Source organism: Xenopus tropicalis, chromosome 7 (assembly GCF_000004195.4).
Source record: "Xenopus tropicalis strain Nigerian chromosome 7, UCB_Xtro_10.0, whole genome shotgun sequence".
Lineage (NCBI taxonomy): Eukaryota > Metazoa > Chordata > Amphibia > Anura > Pipidae > Xenopus > Xenopus tropicalis.
The window spans coordinates 39,118,584-39,138,229 of record NC_030683.2 but is presented as its reverse complement, the minus strand read 5'-3'; the positions used below and the strand labels follow the sequence as shown (position 1 = coordinate 39,138,229).

The 19,646-nt window shown below is 38.5% G+C and overlaps 1 protein-coding gene across 2 annotated transcripts in view; it reads left to right on the top strand.

The window, feature by feature from the left end:
- LOC100496010 overlaps positions 1 to 18,235 on the top strand; it is a 35,961-nt gene extending 17,726 nt beyond the window's left edge. The window contains exons 3-8 of one of the 2 annotated variants that reach the window (XM_012966787.3): positions 9,974 to 10,135; positions 10,803 to 10,989; positions 11,823 to 11,968; positions 13,296 to 13,402; positions 16,262 to 16,372; positions 16,815 to 18,235. In XM_012966787.3, coding sequence (XP_012822241.1) covers positions 9,974 to 10,135; positions 10,803 to 10,989; positions 11,823 to 11,968; positions 13,296 to 13,402; positions 16,262 to 16,372; positions 16,815 to 16,833 — 732 coding nt within the window. In that variant the 3' untranslated portion in view covers positions 16,834 to 18,235. Of the gene's footprint in view, positions 1 to 9,973; positions 10,136 to 10,802; positions 10,990 to 11,819; positions 11,969 to 13,295; positions 13,403 to 16,261; positions 16,373 to 16,814 lie in introns of both variants that reach the window. The other variant, XM_002936870.5, reaches the window with a different exon arrangement.
- Positions 18,236 to 19,646: the final 1,411 nt, after the last annotated feature.

Here is a 19,646-nt window from a genome sequence, read left to right as displayed (position 1 = left end):
TCTATTGGCTTGCCAGCAACATGGTCAAGGGGATTGGTTAGTTTTCCACCCACTTTGTTGAGCAGCCAATTGCAATACATTTTCAGGGATGTAATAAATAAAGAAACAGCACTGTATGGCCACATCTGGTGATTAACATTCCTTCTTTGAATCTACAAATATTAAACAATTCAATTCAAATCAAACTTTGTTTTAGTTTGTGTTTAGAAACAGTGCTTGAGAAAGTGCTGCCCATTGTTTAACTGGGATATTTACTACTAAACAAAGTGATTACTTTTTAAAAATTAATTTAGGACTGGCTGAGATGTATCTACTGTATCTATGTGGGTCAAAAATGACCTTCTATTATTTTCACATAATTTGGCCTCTGAACATTTGTTATGTGTGTATTTGGTGAGGCGAGACTATATTTTATCAGTTGACTGGATGAATCAAGCTATGGCATCAGCATCTCAGTCTCAGTGCTATTTACAACAGTATTGACAATTGAACAATAAAGAGTCAGAATATAGGCAAGGCTGCCTTATTTTATTTATGATTACTACTCTTTAGAAGATACAATATTGTTGGCTTTTCTATAATAGTTGGTCCTTTTTAAGCATCATTTATGGGGAATAAGATATCTTGACGTTAACAACTTAGGTACACAGCTAGTACACAGCTAATATTGCATATTGGATTAGAACTAGGAATTGTATTCCCCTGGTTTCATTGCCAGAAAAATAGTTTGAGCTGTATACAATTTAGCCTTGTAAGAAGGAGAGCAAATAATCTGCCTTAGTGAGAGTGCCATTTTCATAGCTAGGTAAACTGCCATTGTTCATTGTTTCTTTGCTGTATCTCTGCAAGCCAATGTCTCCAGGCAGTGCAGGGTGCCTGCCAACTTAAAATTACTAAACCGTCCACTGGATATCATTGCTGTGATTTATTGTTAGGTTTGGTTGCTTGGTCTAGTTATATTTATGAGAAATCTTTCCTACAGAGCAATCAAGGAGCAATAACTCTCTAAAAGATTGTTGTTCAGGTTTCACCCTATAATAAATCAGAGTCTTCAATCAAAGTGTAAAACATATTTATCCTGTATGATGTACAATGGGGGGTGTATATATCTAAGATTTTATACAGAGACAGTTATAACCTCTGCTATTATAGAATGGTATTACTCCACTTATATATTAATGTTTAATGACATTAGTCTTTTACTTCCTCTGTGACACTGCTGAGCAAGTCCAATTTTGACAGTACTTTAAGTAGCATTTAATAACTGGTCATTAAAGGAGACAGGATGTGTGAATATGTCTGGCAATCAGAGTAGGTAGACTTGAGCAGATCCCCTAAAAAAACAAATATGTTTGCAACTTTAGAAATATTTTGCTTAATTAGTAAATACAGGGTTTTTTCTTGCTCTTATTTGTGCCATAAATTTTGCAAAGTTCGCACCCCCCCTGCGACCAGTGCAAGTAGTGTAACACATGCTGCAATTAGGGAGACTTTCCTTTTTTTGCAGATACAGTGTCCAGTGTAGCTCCTGCAGCAATAGAGAAATATGCACTCCCTTGCTCGCTGGCTGCCTCACACCCGCCCTTCCATTCTCTCAAGGTAGTGGGTCATGAACCATGTGTTTCCAACCTGACTGAAAGTGCCTGAGGAAGGCACTGAGCCCAGGCAGTAAGCATAAATCTTATGTTAGGAGCTACAAGAAAGTAATAAGTATATTAAAGGGGCCCCTTTCATAATCATTGCCTGCAGCCACACCGTTCTCTGAACACTATTCCCTGACAGCATTCCCTGGTGATGTCCTTTTTCTTTCAGTAAAGACATAACTACATAAGTTCATCGCCAGCCAAGGGCAGTGCTTTACATAAAACCAGAAGAGTGATAGCACCATGACACTGTGCAGTCCAAAGTCCCCTGGGGACATCAAAGTGCCTATTGCTTCAGCCGTCTGTGAAGAGCACAGCAATTTAGCTCCTGTAGCAAAGGCAAAACACTGGGTAAGCTAGTTTCCCATCTGACCCCGGCTGTAAATGTTTCTAAGTTTTATAGCTACATGGCACACTCTGGGGTGCACCCTGCTCTTGCTGTAACTCTTTACTTAAGGAATGGCATAACCTGACAGCCACAATGCCCCATTGCAATGGAGTAAACACAGAATCTATGGTGGCAGTCAGGTCCTTCAAAGCCTACTCCATAAATCCATAGTAGGCAAGTGGTTGAATGTATTTACTTAAGTGAGGCACTAGAATAATCTAGCTAAGGGTAAATACAATATAACATTTGAAGTCACTTTGCAAAGCTATACCCAATGTTTTTAACAATAATTGCAATAGACCCTGTAAAGCAAAATAACACCACAGTTTCAGTTTTAAGTCATAAAATTCCCTTTGTTTTTCACCCCCCAACTTCATTACATATTCAGTTTATTGTTCGTATGTAACGTCACACTGCCAGTAGCGTCATCGCATTTTCTATTCTGAGTCACTCTTTTCAACTAAAAAGCAGAAAAGAAAAGGTTTTGCTAAATTATCCGGGGGGATGTTGAAAACAAGAAAGGGATAATCATGCCGTCAGGTTGTTTCTAGTAACTTCAGACAAAACTACTGACTAATAGGACGTTGAATAACAGATCAAAAAGCTAACAATACTTTGTAGACTTGAGAAGGAACTGCCCAGCTGTCGGAGAAATGGAATTCGGATCTCTTTTGTTAGCTGTTCGTGCCCTGTGTTTCAAGGAAATGCTGTCACTTACTACATCTTTTTTAGCAAGGACAAACTTGCGCATGAAACCTACTAATGTCTCGCAATTGCGTGATGTTAAATAGCACCAGTGTACACAGTGTACCCCAGCCTGTTGCTGTTTTTATTGATGCAGAAATCCCATCACCACTGACAGCTGATCAGCAATAACTGAGGACTATTGTTTAAGGAGCCCTATTTTATATTAATAACTGCGCTCCACAACATCTGTTTTGTTATGGGTTCTACAACCTACAATCTCTTTGTAAATCCTTGGATTAGTGGGTTTGGGATGATAAATGGCTTTGAATGGGAGGGACAAAGGCACTTATCATGATCTTTGAAACACAGAAAACATGAAAAATACACATTTGTCATATTGTTGCACGGATGTAGGTATAAAAAACCTGCCATTGGCTTCTACGTTACTTTGACAGCTTTTAGATGGTGCATTTTTATTTTTGGATTTGTCTCAGTTTTGACACATAATAAATGGCTTAAAAAATCACGTTTTTTTTTTCAGGAAAAATTTGAACTTTAGCACAAAAAAGTATGAAAAATCAAATAGGAATGTTAGTAAACTCCCCCTCCCAGAAGTGACTTTAGTTTTCATGTGCTTTAAGGAGATATTACACAACACTACAAAAATACTTATGCAGCCTTAGGGCTGTGACAGACGGGGAGATTAGTTGCCGCACGACAAATCTCCCTTGTCGCAGGCAACTAATCTTCTATCGTCGATAATGTAAATCACCGGTGGGATGGTATACACGGCGCAGCAATTTGCCGCAGGCGCGGAAGTTTCCTCTCAAGGCAACTTCGGCAATCTCAGCAAATCGCTGCGTGATTTACATTCTCGCCCTTAACTTTGGTTATTAAATGTCTCTGTATTAGCGTTCCTTTGATTTGATAGGGACCTGCTGGTGTGATCTCTGAATAAAATGAGTCTAGATGAAGCATACAGCAGGGCTTAGTGCACATTTTGTCTAGATAAGATGATAGACAGGCCATGCAGGGGCTGACAACTTGCTGACTCGGTATGGAGCAGTGAGGTCAGGCTATGTATGGACAGCTTAAGGGGCACCTGTCACCCCAAAAACGTTTGCCCCCTGTGGAGCCACGGGCTAATAGAGCTCACAATTTGTTAGGGGTAACAATATTTTTTTTTACTAAAATGAAGGAATGAAGGAGTATGAATGGAATAGCCCAAGGCAAGTTCATGAATGACCCAGAGGTGCAAACATTGGTAATGTAAGTTGCACTCCCTGGGTTAATTTCAGATTTATTTATTGTAATGGTATGAATATCTTTTGATAACTGTCGTTTGTAACAATAAGAAAATAGAGTTACAATTATTATATATATATCGCATAATTCAAAAGTGAGAAAGGTCAGTTTGTTTTGGTGGAACCATCACTGCACTTCTTTAACAAATGCATAACCTTTTATTTTTTATATACTACGTATTGACCATTAGTAAAATGCTTTCTGGGCTAAGAGTATACCTGCTTCTTCCCACCAATTCAATTAAAGGGAAAGCCTTGTTCTTTGCCCCATTCAGAGCATAAGTATTGTTTGCACAAACTGCTTTTTTATTTTAACTTCTCATTCCTGTTTTTTTCTGTGATCAACAATGTTTAGAAAACCACTATAAATAGACCAGAACTTAAATTCCATACAACCTGTTAATCCAGTTAAATAATAGAAGTATTTTTTCATAAATTTTTCTTTTGTATGCGCAGCTTGCTACACTGGATCCAAGAAAACATTCAGAGGGCCATAGCTGATAAGGGTTGAAAAGGAGGTATTTGGCTTAAAACAAATGTCTCAGAAATGTGTCTCTCCGTACAGCCCACAATTCAGCTTCTAGCTCTTGTATCTTGCAACACTCCAGTGTTTTCTTAACAAAAAAAAAGCCTTGGAAATTCCATTCCTGAAACATATTTCTGGCATTTACTGTTATGATTTTTTAGATATTCACAGAATATGGGTGTGATATGGCTGTAGCAAGAAACACTTCACTGAGAAGAATGGAAAGAACATTATAAGCTTGTCCCAAGATACACACATATATGCCTGTTTGAAACAAAAGTACATTTTTTTCGTGATGGGGTTGGTAAGTGTTGATGCAAAACACCAGTACATGTACCATAAGAAAAACCAAGTACTACAGAGAAAATGTGTATTTAAAACTCTCCTGGTTAATAGAACTCACCGAGGGGGCAGCGTACTGAGCCTGCTGGAAGCAAGTATTGTACGATAAGTTCACGAGATCATGGAAAAAAATTGGGGACACTTCTAGAAAATTAATCTAATTTGCAACCAGTGCTGCCCAGCAACTTGCATTTATCCATGGTTGTTTTTGTTATGAGAAAAGGTTTAAAAGGCAGATTTAACTGTGTGTCAGGTGGCAATTTAGTCAAGATGGCAAATAGCCTTCCCTGTTAATTTTGATAGTGGTTTTCTATCTTTTAGGGCCGTGGCAGACGGGGAGATTAGTCGGCCGCGACAGATCTCCCTTGTCGCGGGCAACTAATATCCCTGATATGCCATCCCACCGTCTTGAATGTAAATCGCCGGTGGGATGGCATATGCGGCGCCACGATTTCCCGAAATTGTGGAAGTTTCCTCTCAATGCAATTTCCGCGATTTTGCAGCGCCGCATATGCCATCCCACCGGCGATTTACATTCAAGGCGGTGCGATGGCATATCAGGGAGATTAGTTGCCCGCGACAAGGGAGATTTATCGCGGGTGATTAATCTCCCCGTCTACCACGGCCCTTAGTGCACATTAGAAATGTGGGGGATGATGCATTTATCAGAAATCTCCCTATTTTTTAAAGTAATCAGTAACTTTATTGTTGTGTCTGTTCGAAGAGATGGCCATGCAACTTCCAAAGGGTATCAATGATAAAAACCACTTCTGAGCACTCAACAACCACTAATAATTAATCATATTTCTTTGTCAAACAAGTAAAATAGTATTGAAATAAGTTATTTTTCTAATATGAATTCACTTTTTTTGCTTTCATGAAAAAATGTTGTTGGTAGTCATCGTTATCATTATCAGCAACATCACTGCAGCTACTTCCTTTTTAATTAAATAAAGTCCATCGTGACTCAACCACCCATTGTGTATAAATTTCCTGCTGCTGTTCTGCCTGTACCAGAAATATGTATTTATATTACATTTTAAAATGTCTGTGTGTATCTGTAAACTACCCAGTATGCTTATCTCATTGGTCAAAATGCAGTGCACTGGAGAAAAGTGTGTCCTATATACACTGTATGTATTATAATGTATATATATATATCTCAAACACAGGAGACATTGGCATTAAAACATATCTCAGACTCATGTTCTGTAGGATGGATATGGAAGGTCTGTGTGAAGTCAAAAGTTTGAACGTTTTTTTGACTTTATGACTGCAGAATAAAACTAGTGCAATCACAGAGTTGAAAAGCTTTACGTATCTCTTTAGGTTTGAAAGGAAGTTGTCTGTTGATGCTTTAACTTGGTTGTTTATTGTACATAGAGTTTTTTGTGCTCATGACATAAGGACATTTGCTCCAGGTCACAAGGAGATGGTAATCAAACCCAGACTTGCCTGCATTAGGCCAGTGGCCACACAATTGAATTCCTGTGATTTTCTACTGAGAACTGTGGCGTTACAATGAGAAGAATGGCTTCTCATCACTTCCTATTGTTGTTAATGGACTTATGATCATCAAAGACAATATTGGGAAGGCAAACTACTGCATTTTTAAGCGATAAGTGCTCATGTGAGTCATCAGCCTAGTAACCATCGGCAGTCATTTCTGGATGACTGTGACTTCCCAGAGGAAGCATTCCTACTGCCCTAATTATCACTAGTTAATGACCATGCAATTAAACAATACAAAAGACTCTACAAAGAGTATGGGAAGAGTGCATATTCTCAGGGATGTGCTAACTAAGGAAGAGGATTATGGGAATAGTTACTCAGCAACATCAGATTTGTTTGGTTAAAGTTTCCTTTGTGATGTAACAGATTCAGGGCACCCTTACATCATAACAGAGTAATAGGTGTATGAAAAATATCTTGGACAGAAATATTATTCCCCCAAATCTCACCAGAACTGCCCTTCAGGCTGGGCTTTCTGGAATGTGTATAATAGTTAACAACCCAAATTAGACACAGGTTTAGATTCCAACACTACTCTGCTGCTTTGGCCTCAGGGGTGCCAGGCTCGAAGTTGGGAAATTTATGGAACCACAGATTGAAAGGTTCCATGTACTTGTTTAGTAGATAAGTCTTAGTGGATCCATTGTAACTTGTGATTTTTATTGGGAAAAAAAACTATTAAAATTGCACTTAAAAAATTAAAGTAAAAATAAAAGTAATTACTGTTGTTCCTACTGCTGTATCAGCCTGAACATTACAATTAAATGTACCAGCAAGGACAATGGCACAGGGAAATTAGTCGCCTGCTTTTAAATCCTGGCTGAAATTTGTGAGGAAGCGCTACGTATGCCTAAACAATGGTAATTCACTTTATTGGCTGTGGGTGCATGTGGTACCTGGTTAGGCAAATTACCAAGCAGGGGGCACAGCATGTGTGTAAATAACCAATATGTAAAATTTACAAAACAGCTTAAGGCTAATGGCATAGGGCATCTTCTTTCACCTGCATCCATCTTGTGTGTGTAGTGAAAAGAATGAATGCGATCTGCCTGTCCAGAAAAATGCTTGTATGTACAGTGACATAGGGAAAGATGTGGGCCATAAATATGCCTATAATTAAGGGCGAAAGTACCCAAAACACACAAGGCCTTGTTTCATGCAGAGCTAATAAAAATGGATTTTGTTCATTGGAGAACCAAGCTGCTGTTCACCTTTTTCGATTGTACATGTGGCAGATGTGTGTGCAGCGATGGGTGGCAATAAGGGGTGGGTATATTATCAACACTGCCTAATGCTGACAATTCTGCAGACAGTTCTGCTGCTGATTTGTTAGTGTCTGTGCTCCATCAAAAATAATTAAAATAACAAAAAACAAACCAGACAGCTATGTGTTTGAAAACAGTGTTGTCATTCAATATTCTGTTTTACCTTTTGTTATTTCTCTTGTACTACCACCCTTTAGAAGTATTCTTTCAAATGACGTTATCATCTATTTTCAGTAGCATAACTTCATATAAGCAGATCTCATTATCATGGTGGGGCCTGTGGTGGAGGGGGACCTGGTAAGGACCCTTAACCAAATGAGAACATCCCACTTACAGGCACCAACACCATCTGATCCTGTTACAGCAATGTGAAGAGTGCCTTCAAAAGTAATGTTACTTCAGTGATAGTGTCCCTAGTATCCAGGTAGTGCTCTGGTTAGGACTGCAAGGTAGTGAAAGGTTGTGACAGGGGTGTAAATGCTGCAGGCTGTAAGTGCGTAAGTGCTTCTGGGGCAGTATAACAGCTCTACATGTTGAGAGATTAGAAATAATAAGATAACAAGTACAAAGAAAGGCAAAAGTGACTAGAGGACCATTTGCTAAAACTTAGTGTGTGGAAATATTTATCTTGGCAACATTTCCTATTTAAAAATACCATAGGTAGAAACAGTGTTGAGGTCATACCATCCCTTACCAGCAGTTTTCTGCTCAGATAAGCATAGTAGGGAATGCACAGATAACTCTGAGCGAATGAGCTGGACAGAGGAATCTGCCCTTGGGAAAGTGATGCTTCATGTTTTGATTCAGTTCTTAGCTACAGATGCAGCCCATGTAACAAATATGCTGTTAGTGATCTTTTGCAGATAATTTTCTTTTGAAGCCAGTAAATCACTTTTAGATTCCTATATTTATATCTGCTTGATAACTTAAAAAAAGAGGTTTACCCTTACTCACAAACAAAGCTATCTACCGGAGTTTGCCAAATGTGCAGCTTTCTAAATGTTTGCAATTGCAGTCCACAATAGCGGGATAGCCCCAAGCATAAAGAAAGTTCCCAGAGGCATCAAATAAGGGCTTTAATTGGCTTTTTGGGAGACTCTATATGGACTGGCAGGACACCTGGTTTTTATGCAACCACAATTTGACTCCAAGCCAGGAATTTTTACATATTCTTAATTTAAGAGTATTAGTGCTGGAGGCTGTAAACATCAGTATAGCGCAGATCACTGAGCAGTCTGGAAATGTGGCATCTATGGTGCTGTAAAATGTTCTAAAAGACAGCAGAGCCGCAGATTCCATGTTTCTGCTATACATGGCCCTAAGAGTTCAGCTGTAAGAGTATCTGTCCCAATAGAATTCATGTAAGTCGCTGTGCTGCAGAAGAGGTTGGCAAAGCTTATAACCAGACATATAACCATTTTAGGGCTAAAGTCAAGTCAATGTGATGCATTAGGATAAATTTAGAATTTATTTATATTCTGGATCAAAGGCAGGAACCCACGCAATTCTTCCAGGTACAGTACAGTGTATATCCCAGGCAGTTATTGTACTCAGCATGAAGTATTGTTGTTGGAAATGTGATCTTTTCGCTGGCCAGCCTGTAAGGAACAGAACGGAAAATCAGCATTCTGGCATTTCCCTTGTATCACGCTCCTTATGGGAAAGCGCTGGGGTTGCTTCCTGCTTTTGTACAGAAAGATGAACACCACCAAAAAGAATGACCATGATGTGCTGTGCACAACACCCTCTATTTATTTTTATAAAAAGTTCACACAGCAGGAAGAGGGAGTTAATGGAAGGTTAGTGTGCGAGATGAACGTGAGTTCTTCCACAAGTGGAAGGGATGAACAAATGCTTCTACAGGTCATTCAGTTGAGTCACTGAAGCTGCAAACTTCTGCACTTGCTTTAGAGAGGAATCACCTCCTCTCCTTTAATCAATCTGATCCTTTTTCTGCCTGAGAAACAAGTAAAACAAAAGTGTTATTTGTAAGGGTTCTAATATCCTGAGATTAATTAAACATTCATGAACATGTACTCACTTGTATTGGAGAAATAGAATAAACATGCACATTTAACTAAACAATACTCGTTACCTGTTATTAATAAAATGTACTGGTCTCCCAGTTGATAGGGAAACTCAAGGTTATTAGCTTATACTGCTTAACATTCTGCTGCAGGGCTGTCCAACTGGTGGCATGGAAAAATCTAACAGAAACATTTACATATACAACCTACAGTATATAGAAAGCTTGATATATTACAGCACACTGTAGAAATAACACTTTAGTTATCTGTCTGTTACAGGTTAATCAAGGAGCATCAAAAGCCCTTGGCTCAGGCCTTGGATACTTGGAACACATCTGTCAGCTCATAGAAAAAATTGGGCAGCTCCAGGAACACAACCTCAAGCTTCAAAGGCAAGTCTTTGCCTTGCAAAAAGAGGACAGAATGAAACAGATGAAAGAAGTAAGATTTTGTTACATGACTTTCCAGAATGTAGAATTTTTTGAAAATGTCTATCTAATGTCTCCTCTGTCTAACTGGATTCCTTGAGGGTAGAAGTGAGCAACAGGACTGCTGAAGATCAGAGGCAAATATGGTGCTCAGTCCTTGTCACTCGTGCCCTTCAGCTAATTTATTAAAGACAGCACTTCCAGTGATTCATAATAATTCAACCAATATAATTATACTTTACTTTCTAAATGTAAACTGTGTTACTGTCAGCTGTAGAGAACTACAGAATCAGTTCAAAAAATACACACTGGTAGGTTGAAATTACAGTTACTTTTTATATAGACATTTTTACAAGTTTTAGGTTTTTGAGATTTTATAGATCCAAGCAGTATCACTTTTGTATTGCTGTAACAAGCAAGTAGGGTAAAAGGTAGTACATTTTCTGAATAACACACTACTAACACACTCAGTCCTATTCAAAAAGTACCTAGGCTGTCAAAAAAATCAATCAATACCCCACTCCCCCCCCCCCAAAAGGTACATGTAGGTTAAGATGAACAAGAATTCCATTAGAAGGAGCTTAACTTTGGAATGCCAGAAATGTGGGCATGATATCATAGTAGTGAACAGAAGAAAAGAGATGTTACAGGCTACATTTTTCCTCTCTCCCATGTTGTAGGAGTATGTTGTACAGCACTGCTGCTGTGGAGCAGCCAATGTTTTCCTCAACTCACACCAGGAGATGAAGAAGCAAGTTCCCTTGAGGAGGAACCGGCCACACAGTATGTTTGTACAAAGTGGAAATAACTCTGACCTCTTCATGATCCCAGAAACCGGTGTGAACTCTGAGAAGTTTGGCTACAAAGGTTGGTTTCTTATCAACTGTTCTGTTTTTACAAATCTTAATAAAATACTGAAGAACAATAGAAGTTAAGAGATGTTACTGGATGTAGAGCATGTGTGCAATAAGTCACAGTAGATGCCACATCTCTCATGTATTGAGTTTATTTAAACAAGTGTCTGTTGTCCATTTGACTTATTTGCAAACATAAATTGTAAAGAAAAGGTGTCATCAGTTCTTATGGAGCTGTTTATACAGTCAACCGCTTGCTTCAGATGGAGCAATCGCTATCTTTTCTGGACAGATCAGTAGGACACTGAATAAGATTTATACAAATACATTTCTATAGCAATTACACTGAAGTAAGTTGTATGTTTTGACTACAAATTAAGCACAATAATTAGCAAAGTAACAATTTTCTGCACCAATAATCTTGCCTAATGTGCACTCTTTAAAAAGTAGGGGACAGGTAGTTGGTAGAAGGGGAGATGTCTATGTGCCCCTCATTCAACCCTCTTGAATACAGGTCTGCCAAAAGCTGACAGTGTTGTATTTATGGGGACAGCACAGCTCTCTATGCTCTTAAATGATGCACAGAGACCTGCGGCAAATCATTTAATGGGAGGTAGAATGCACAAACATGGCAAAATGATTGGCAGTTATCATAAATGACCCCTAATGGATAAAGGATCTCATATAACAGTAAAGTTCAAATCAAATGCTGTTTTTGCACATAATAGCATCACCAGTCACTGCAGTTTTCAAAACCTGCTGAATCATTTCACTCATTAATACCTCTAGTCATTTCAGTGCTTAATTATTATGTTTTACTAACTTGAGAATTTCTTGCTACAGCAGCAACTGCACAGATGAATGAAAGGAGGAGTCCTTCATTGCTCGGGTTCAGGAAATCGACAAACAAAGTGAAATTTGATGAAAGAGATTTTCAAAAATTGTGGGACAAGACATACTATGATGCTTTGCCAGAGCAAGACACTAAAAAGGTAATGAAAATGCATATAAAGCATGTTTATTAACATTATTGTCTTTATAATTACTTTTTGCAAAGCACTGCATTACATGCTGGTATTATATAAATAATTTGTAACAAACAGGGTTAACAGAATAAATAGGTTCTGAGAGTCTAACTCACAACAGCTTATATAACCATGTATGTATATACAATGTAATCTTTCTTTATAACTACTTCATATTAGTGGCCCTTGCTTCTGTAGAAACGGTTGCATGGATGGGACCTCTGGGCCTGAGGTTGCCTAGATCTCTGGCACTTGACAAACCCAATTTATTGTACATTAAACTTTTTATTAGGATTTTTCAGAGGTTTGTGGTTTTATGAAATAAAATATTATGTTCGGACAGAAACTGTTATACTTTGCTCACATTATTTGGCTATAGAAATGACATTCAAAGTAATATTGCAATAGCCGAATGGTGACATCTGGAGTTTAATCTGCCGTCACACCTGGAAAAACAGACTTTAAAGCAGGATAGCTCTAATGGTTTCCATAACTAACTGAGATGACTTTGCTCCTTCCCAGCTGGAGATTTATGGCATTTATTAGGAAAACTTTGAAAAGGTTAAGTGCAAACTAGGCTTTCATTTAAATATTTTTTCAGAAAATGGCACACCTAATAGGTATACATCCTGTATTTCTATTCAACCCTGAGGAAATTCTATAAGGGACCTTGGTGAGATAAAAGGATTTGCTAAAGGTCAATAGTTAAATGGCACTTATGGTTTTGGTTAGAATTTAGACTTTATTTTAGGGGGGAAGTAGGACTCTGCTTCTTCTTGTGTCCCCAGATGTTGCTCAACTACAGTTCCCAGCCTCCTTTAACAAAAAAATCAAGGTATTAAATCAAGGTGTGGTATGTTGCTTAGTAGAGAGGCTACTATTTTCAGTAATGATCATTCAGCAAAAGGGTGGAAACATTTAATCTGTAGAATATAGCTGATTGCAGTGAGCTTTCAGTCATCTCTTGAAAAATGAAAAGGCAAGTTTGATAATTGGTCTGTATTTAGGGCCACATCAGCAGCCGTTCAAACTGATATCTGTCTGGGGCTCAGCAATTTACCAATCAAGCTTGCTAGTAGAACATCTGGAACATTTTGGGACACTATGCTATCGTCTGCGTTGGGTGTTCATGGACCCTCCATGTGATCCAATAATTGGTCCAGGGCCAAATGAGTAGTCAACTATGTCCTACCAATTGGGTAGATGTCATTCTACTTTCTGCCATATAGAGATAGCAGAGATAGCTACCTGCCACATATGTACACATACGTAATTTTCTCTTTATTTTCTTTAGTTTGATCACCCATTTGGAATTGTCAGAGAACTTTTGAAGAAAACAAAGAATAGAAATAAGCTGGGAATGTCAGCATCACTGAAAAGTTCTTGTCCTCAGCTCTACAGGTATAATTTCCTTTAGTTCCTACTATTGGGGCAATGCAAGGTTTCTGGCATTGGGGTGTTCTGTGCAAATGTGCATTGGAAAGGGGTGGGTCTAGAGGTGGAGAACTGCTTATGCCGCACTGTAATGCCCTGGTATCAATCAATAGCGTGCATGATGTTAGACAGATCATATAGATTACTAAAGGTGGAATACAGAAATTATATATAGTTCACTGAAAATATATTTTACAAATAATCTAAAAGCAGGGGTACTCAAACTTTTTAAACAAGGGGCCAGTTCATGGTCCCTCAGACTGTTTGGGGGCCGGACTATAGTCCTCAAACTACGGCCCCGCCCCCCTCTCCTAATTGCATCCTCAAACTACAGCCCACCCCCCCTCACCACTGCGTCTTCAAACTACGGCCCGCTCCAGCTCCCTGCTGCATCCTCAAACTATGGGCCAATCATGCTGCCTGCTCTCCACTCTCTGCTGCGTCCTCAAACTATGGGCCGCTCCTGCGTCCTCCCTCTCCCTGCTCTCTGATTCCCCGCTCCGTCCTCCCACTCCCTGCTGCGTCTTCGCATCATTTCACCGCGATGAGGCAAACCGGTAGTAGCCAGGGGTGTGGACACAGCCGTGGCTGGGTAAATCACCTTGGGGGGCCGGATCTGGCCCGCCGGCCATAGTTTGAGGATACCTGCAATAAAGTCTGGAATGCTCAGCACAAATTCCCTCTTTTATTTTGTATATAATGCACACTACATAGAAACCATGAAGTTCTAAGGAGACACCATTCTGATTTGTTGACCAAACAAAAAGAACTAGGAAAAGCAGCATGCTTTCCTCCTATCAAACTTGTTAGATATTCTGGAAAATACAATAAAATAATTAACAATTAGAATGTATTACATTCACTCTCCAGCTATAGTGGGATAAGTAAACGGTACTGCATGTATAAATCTGTTTGTTTGACACATATAAAAATTGCATTTCTTTCCCATCTCTTGATAAAAATATTTTAGTTTATTTCTTTTTAAAGGAAGTAATTTATTTCTTAATTAAACTTATCAAAAATGTCATTTTTTTGTACACCAGGAATAAATAGTTTAGCTTCCTTCTATTGTTGCAAGTGACCGAAACCCAAACAGAAAATTGTTGACTGCATTTCCTTAAACCTTGAATCAACTTGTATATGCTTATTAAGCCAACCATTTTAACCCCTGATGAGAGTTTCATTTAATTATAGAAAAATCTTCAGGCACAAAACATGTAATTGCCTATAGCTGACATAATATAACAACCTCAAGGCAAGAAGGCTAGAATGTCCTACGCAGCTGCTTTTAATTTTGTTGAATTGGAAACATTCTGCACATCATAAAGACAACCATGAATGCAGGGTTATGTTTTTTTCACAGTGCAGTGTTCCATAGGCAGCATTTTCCCATTCAACAGCATGAGGTCTAGCTGCTTGTGATTAATGAGATTTTATATTTCAGAGATTCTCCTTATTAAATGCAATTTAAGTTGTCTGTAAGGTATTGGCATTCACTTTCTAGGAAGAAAGGAGCTGCAATAGATTGGAGTTTGGAAGTTTCAAAATAAAAGCTCTTGCACTGCAAGTCATAACTGGCAGATTCCTGATGTGATGGGATCCAATAGCATTGCTTAATGCTGGCAGAAAGTGTAGGGGATGTAGGCTTTTGGCCCCAGAGTCCATGTACAAATGGAACTTTTGTATATTTGATTGAAAGGATATGTCCATGAAATAAAAAAAACATAAATAACTTGTGAAATATAACCTTATAATTGGCACTTGGTGTTGTAAATTGTGTCACAAAATTCACTGAAACTTGTGTATTATAAGAAATTAGAACTTCCTTATTATTATTATTTTCTACAAGAGAACCCCAGCATCCATAATTCATACCAGCTCCTGCCCCAGGAGAGTTTACAATCTAACTAGTATAAAAGCATTTGGCCAGCAGCATTGTAGTACTGTACCTTTATACAATAATAAAACTCCAGGGTGTCTATCTATCTATACAGTTAAAAGATCCATTATCTGAAAACCTGTTATCCAGAAAGATACGAATTACAGGAAGGTCATCTCCCATAAACTTTATTTTAATCAGTTAATACAAATTCTAAAAAATAATTTCTTCCTTCTTTGTAATAATAAAACAGTACCTTGTACTTGATCCAAACTACGTTATAATAAATCCCTTTTTGAGGCAAATTCTGTCCTGTTGGGTTTAATTCATGTTGAAATGATTTTTTAGCAGTCTTAAGGTCCCCATACACGTGAAGATTTGCTCGCTTGGCGAGGTCGCCAAGCGAGCGGATCTTCTTCCGATATCCCCACCCACAGGTGGGCGATATCGGGGAACATGTAGGCTAATTCGATCTGGGGCCAAACGATTAAATTATAATGGTGGCAATGGGGCAGTCGGGGACCGCATCAAGTTCAGGGACCACATCAAGGAGCCGATGCGGTCCCTGATCCGACTGAATCTTTTAACCTGCCCGATCGATATCTGGGCAATTTCAGGCCAGATATCGATCAGGTATGGCCGTTGTTTCTGCCCCTACATGGGCCGATAAGCTGCCAAATCAGTCCAAGGGACCCATATCGGCTGCTACAATCGGCCCGTGTATGGGGACCTTTAGAGTATGAAAATCCAAATTACAGAAAGTCCCATTATCTGGAAAAAAAAATCCCAGGTCCCAAGCTTTCCAGATAACAGTTCCCATGCCTTTATATATCGTCTAAATACATGACTGCGTGTCTTTGTGTATTATTGCCTATTTCAGTGTTGAAGAAAGTTTTTACTGGCATGTTAGCAATAACTGTTAATATTTTTGCCATCATTTTCTTCAGGCCTGATCTTGTACATGGCGACTTAAAAAGAAAAGAAAGGAACTCAATGATTGTTCTTGGACAGAATACAAAGAGGGAATCTATGTGGTCGAGTAATTTTCTCCTAAGCAGGTAAACAACCCTCATTTGTTCTAATGACTGATGGCAACACTAGTGATGTATATCTTATTGATTAGGCAAATAGAGATTAGTTGTGTGATCCCCTTTACAATGGTTTGAGAGTTATGTGATTTACATGAAAGGATAAATGTGTCATGGGATTCCAATGGTGTTAGAGGATCCTAATCTGTCCTAGATATAGATATAGATATCTTGATTTAGCTGTACACAGACATTAGGTTGTGTCTGTGTCTATAATGATATTATCTCAATTAACGGTCTTCATATTCTGGCAATAAGAGCAAGGGCACCAATGGCACAATGTTTTCCTCTGAGCCGCTCCCTTGCTAAATGAAGGTGCTAGTGGGATGGATGCACATTAGTTTAGCACTGTGATGCCTCTCTATAATTGTTTATGTTCAAGCTATAAACCATACATTGTAATTATTTTTAGGAAAGATGATGATATCTGAAGGTGTGGGAAGAGGAAGATGAAGAAGAGAAGCAAGAGGATGTGCTTGAAAGACAGAAACAGGATGTTAAGAAAAGAGGGAAACATATGGCCATGTATGAAGCTGCTCAATCAGAGGGAAATGTAAATATTGTACAGTATAAAATGGGCAGCACAAGTGTGCAAAGATGCTTTGATTTGGAGTTTCCACGCCTATTTATTCTGCAAGTGGATTGCTATTTATTAACTATTTTGTTTTCAAAGAGAATTCAACAATGCCAGTTCATTGGGACAATTTAGGCTCCACCCCTGATCTCATTCATGCTGTTGATGTAATGATGGGAAAGAATTACATACTAGTAGGTCTTTAATTGCTCCATACAGATGTATGACTATAGTGGCTACATGGGTTTGCAACATGTTACATTTATGGGCTATGTGTTTCTCCAATAATTTCAGGTCAATATTATGGGTGCACTTAGCTAAACCTGCACCAACTGTATCCTGTTAAAGGCCCAATTATTTTCAAAAATGGCCTTAAAAAAATGGTGCATACAACCAAACTTTTGGGAACAAATCCAACATTAGACATTACTGGCATGAAATCAACTTGCACTTACCTATTTCTCAAAGCTCTCCCAGTGCCACACTGACAATATAAAGAGCATCCCTTAAACCTATGGGTTAGCATCTACATAGCTGATGACCTGTAAAGTAAAACGACCCCATATTATTGCCTTTCTTGCCGCTGACACTTTTAGTTACTGCTCATGGGAGTACTAACTATAAGATAAACAACAAATAGAACAAATTTTGCAGTATTAATTATTAGAAAAATCTTACATGTGAAGAATGACTTGGATCCATTCCTCACAGCACTTATAAGCCAACAGTTTTACAGGTTCCATGTTATTCTATGGAGTTTTTCACTCAATTTGAGAGCTGATCCCAAATATGGTACAACATTATCAAGTGTATCAGAGGTGGAGTTTAAGGACTGTGAAGCCTCTGTAACAGAAATAGTGAATATGAACCCCCAACTATTTGCCTTTCAAGCAATCATAATGCTGTTGTGTTAGTGTCATGGTCCTGATCTCTATGCATTCACATTACAGTGAGCAGATAAATATCAGTGGGGACTGCTGGGCAATAACAACAGGTGCTGGGTGCTACTAGGTGAGGTGCATCTAGTTCTTCAATAAAGCACTTTTAGATCTATACGGCATGTGATGGCCACAATAGTAGAATATGAGATTGAACTATATCATAGGAAAGCATTATAACAAATCCTGCTTAAAGAGGTAATTCACCTTAAATGTAACTATTAGTATGGAGTATAAAGTGCTGTTCTAAGACAGTTTGCAATTGGTCTTAATTTTTTATTATTTATGGATTTTAATTTTGCTTTTTGCTCAGCAGCTATCTAGTTTAAAATGTCAGCAGCTATTTGGTTGCTAGGGCCTTGTTTGTCTTAGCAACAAGACATATGAATATGAGAGGGCTGGAAGAGAAAGATAAGTAATAAATAACAAAAACATTGTAGCCTCCTAGAACAATAGTTTTTGGCTTTTGGGGTCAGTGACCCCCCAAAGATGGAAAATGTTAGAAGAGGAAGGCAAATAATTAAAAATTTTTACAAAATAAAAAATGAAGACCAATTGAAAAGTTGCTAAGAACAGGCCATTCTAAAACATATTAAACATTAACTTAAAAGTGAACCACCCCTTTAAAGAAAGTTCCGGTGAAATGGATAATTAAACATGGTTGCTAAATGTTCTTCCCTGCTGCCAATAGCACAAGATTTACAATAAATCAGACATCGAAAGACAGAAGGTTTTTTTTTTTTTATTATTACAGTTAATGTTAGCAAAGCATAGCTACAATAAAAGTGTTACTTTAACATTAGAAATTATGGACCCTTAGAAAAAAAAGTGGGTAGCACAGGGCAGGTGGCAAGGTGCAAAAACAGGTGCAATCTGCTGTGTTTTCTGTACTTTTTGCCCTGCTCTGCACTTAACAAACTCACTGTATTTATGAAGGGCTGGCCAGGGGGAGGCAAACCCTCTACCCCATCCCAAAAAATAGCAGCAGGCACTCACAGATCTCACCAACAGGCATATAAATCAAAGAAAACTTTACTTTATTACAAAAATATATGGTACACAAACAGCCTTACTTACTGCCCAGATGCACTTAATCATTGGCTGCCACTCCTGGCCCTTAGGGGCGCTGCTGCCATGAGGTAAGTTGAGAAACTCCCAAAGTTACCAGGGGTGCCAAAAGATCAGAACGGATCAGATAAAATCAGATAACAGATCCCACACCTGGATATTTCATTATGAGTTTGGTTTGAGGAAACATTTTTCTTGGGAAGACCGACTTATTGCCCACCAGTTTCTGGTGATCTAGAACCATCAGTATCCCCTGACAGCCAAAGGGTTAAAGTTATTGCTAAAGGGCTCTAGATTAGGGAACCCTGATATCTCCATTCATCTGCTCAGTATGAAAACTTATGGGTTGGAATTTGCCTCTGATAACCTGTATCCAGCAGCACATCCAAGGTCAGGTATTATAAATTCTAGGAAGGAACAGAAGCCATCAAAAGTATGTCTAAGCATTGGTCTTTCATAAAGGCACGCTAACTTCAAAAATGTCTTTGTTTTAATGTGTCTTGTAAAGTGTAATGTACTGTATAGTGTAAGGTATAATTTTACTTTCCTCTTTGTGCAGGCTATGGCCAAATATTGGTATATGTGTCTGTCTTTATATGTCTGTTCTTGCCATTACCATCTCTTTGATCTCTTAGCAGTCCCATTGATCTATATGGCTTTGCCC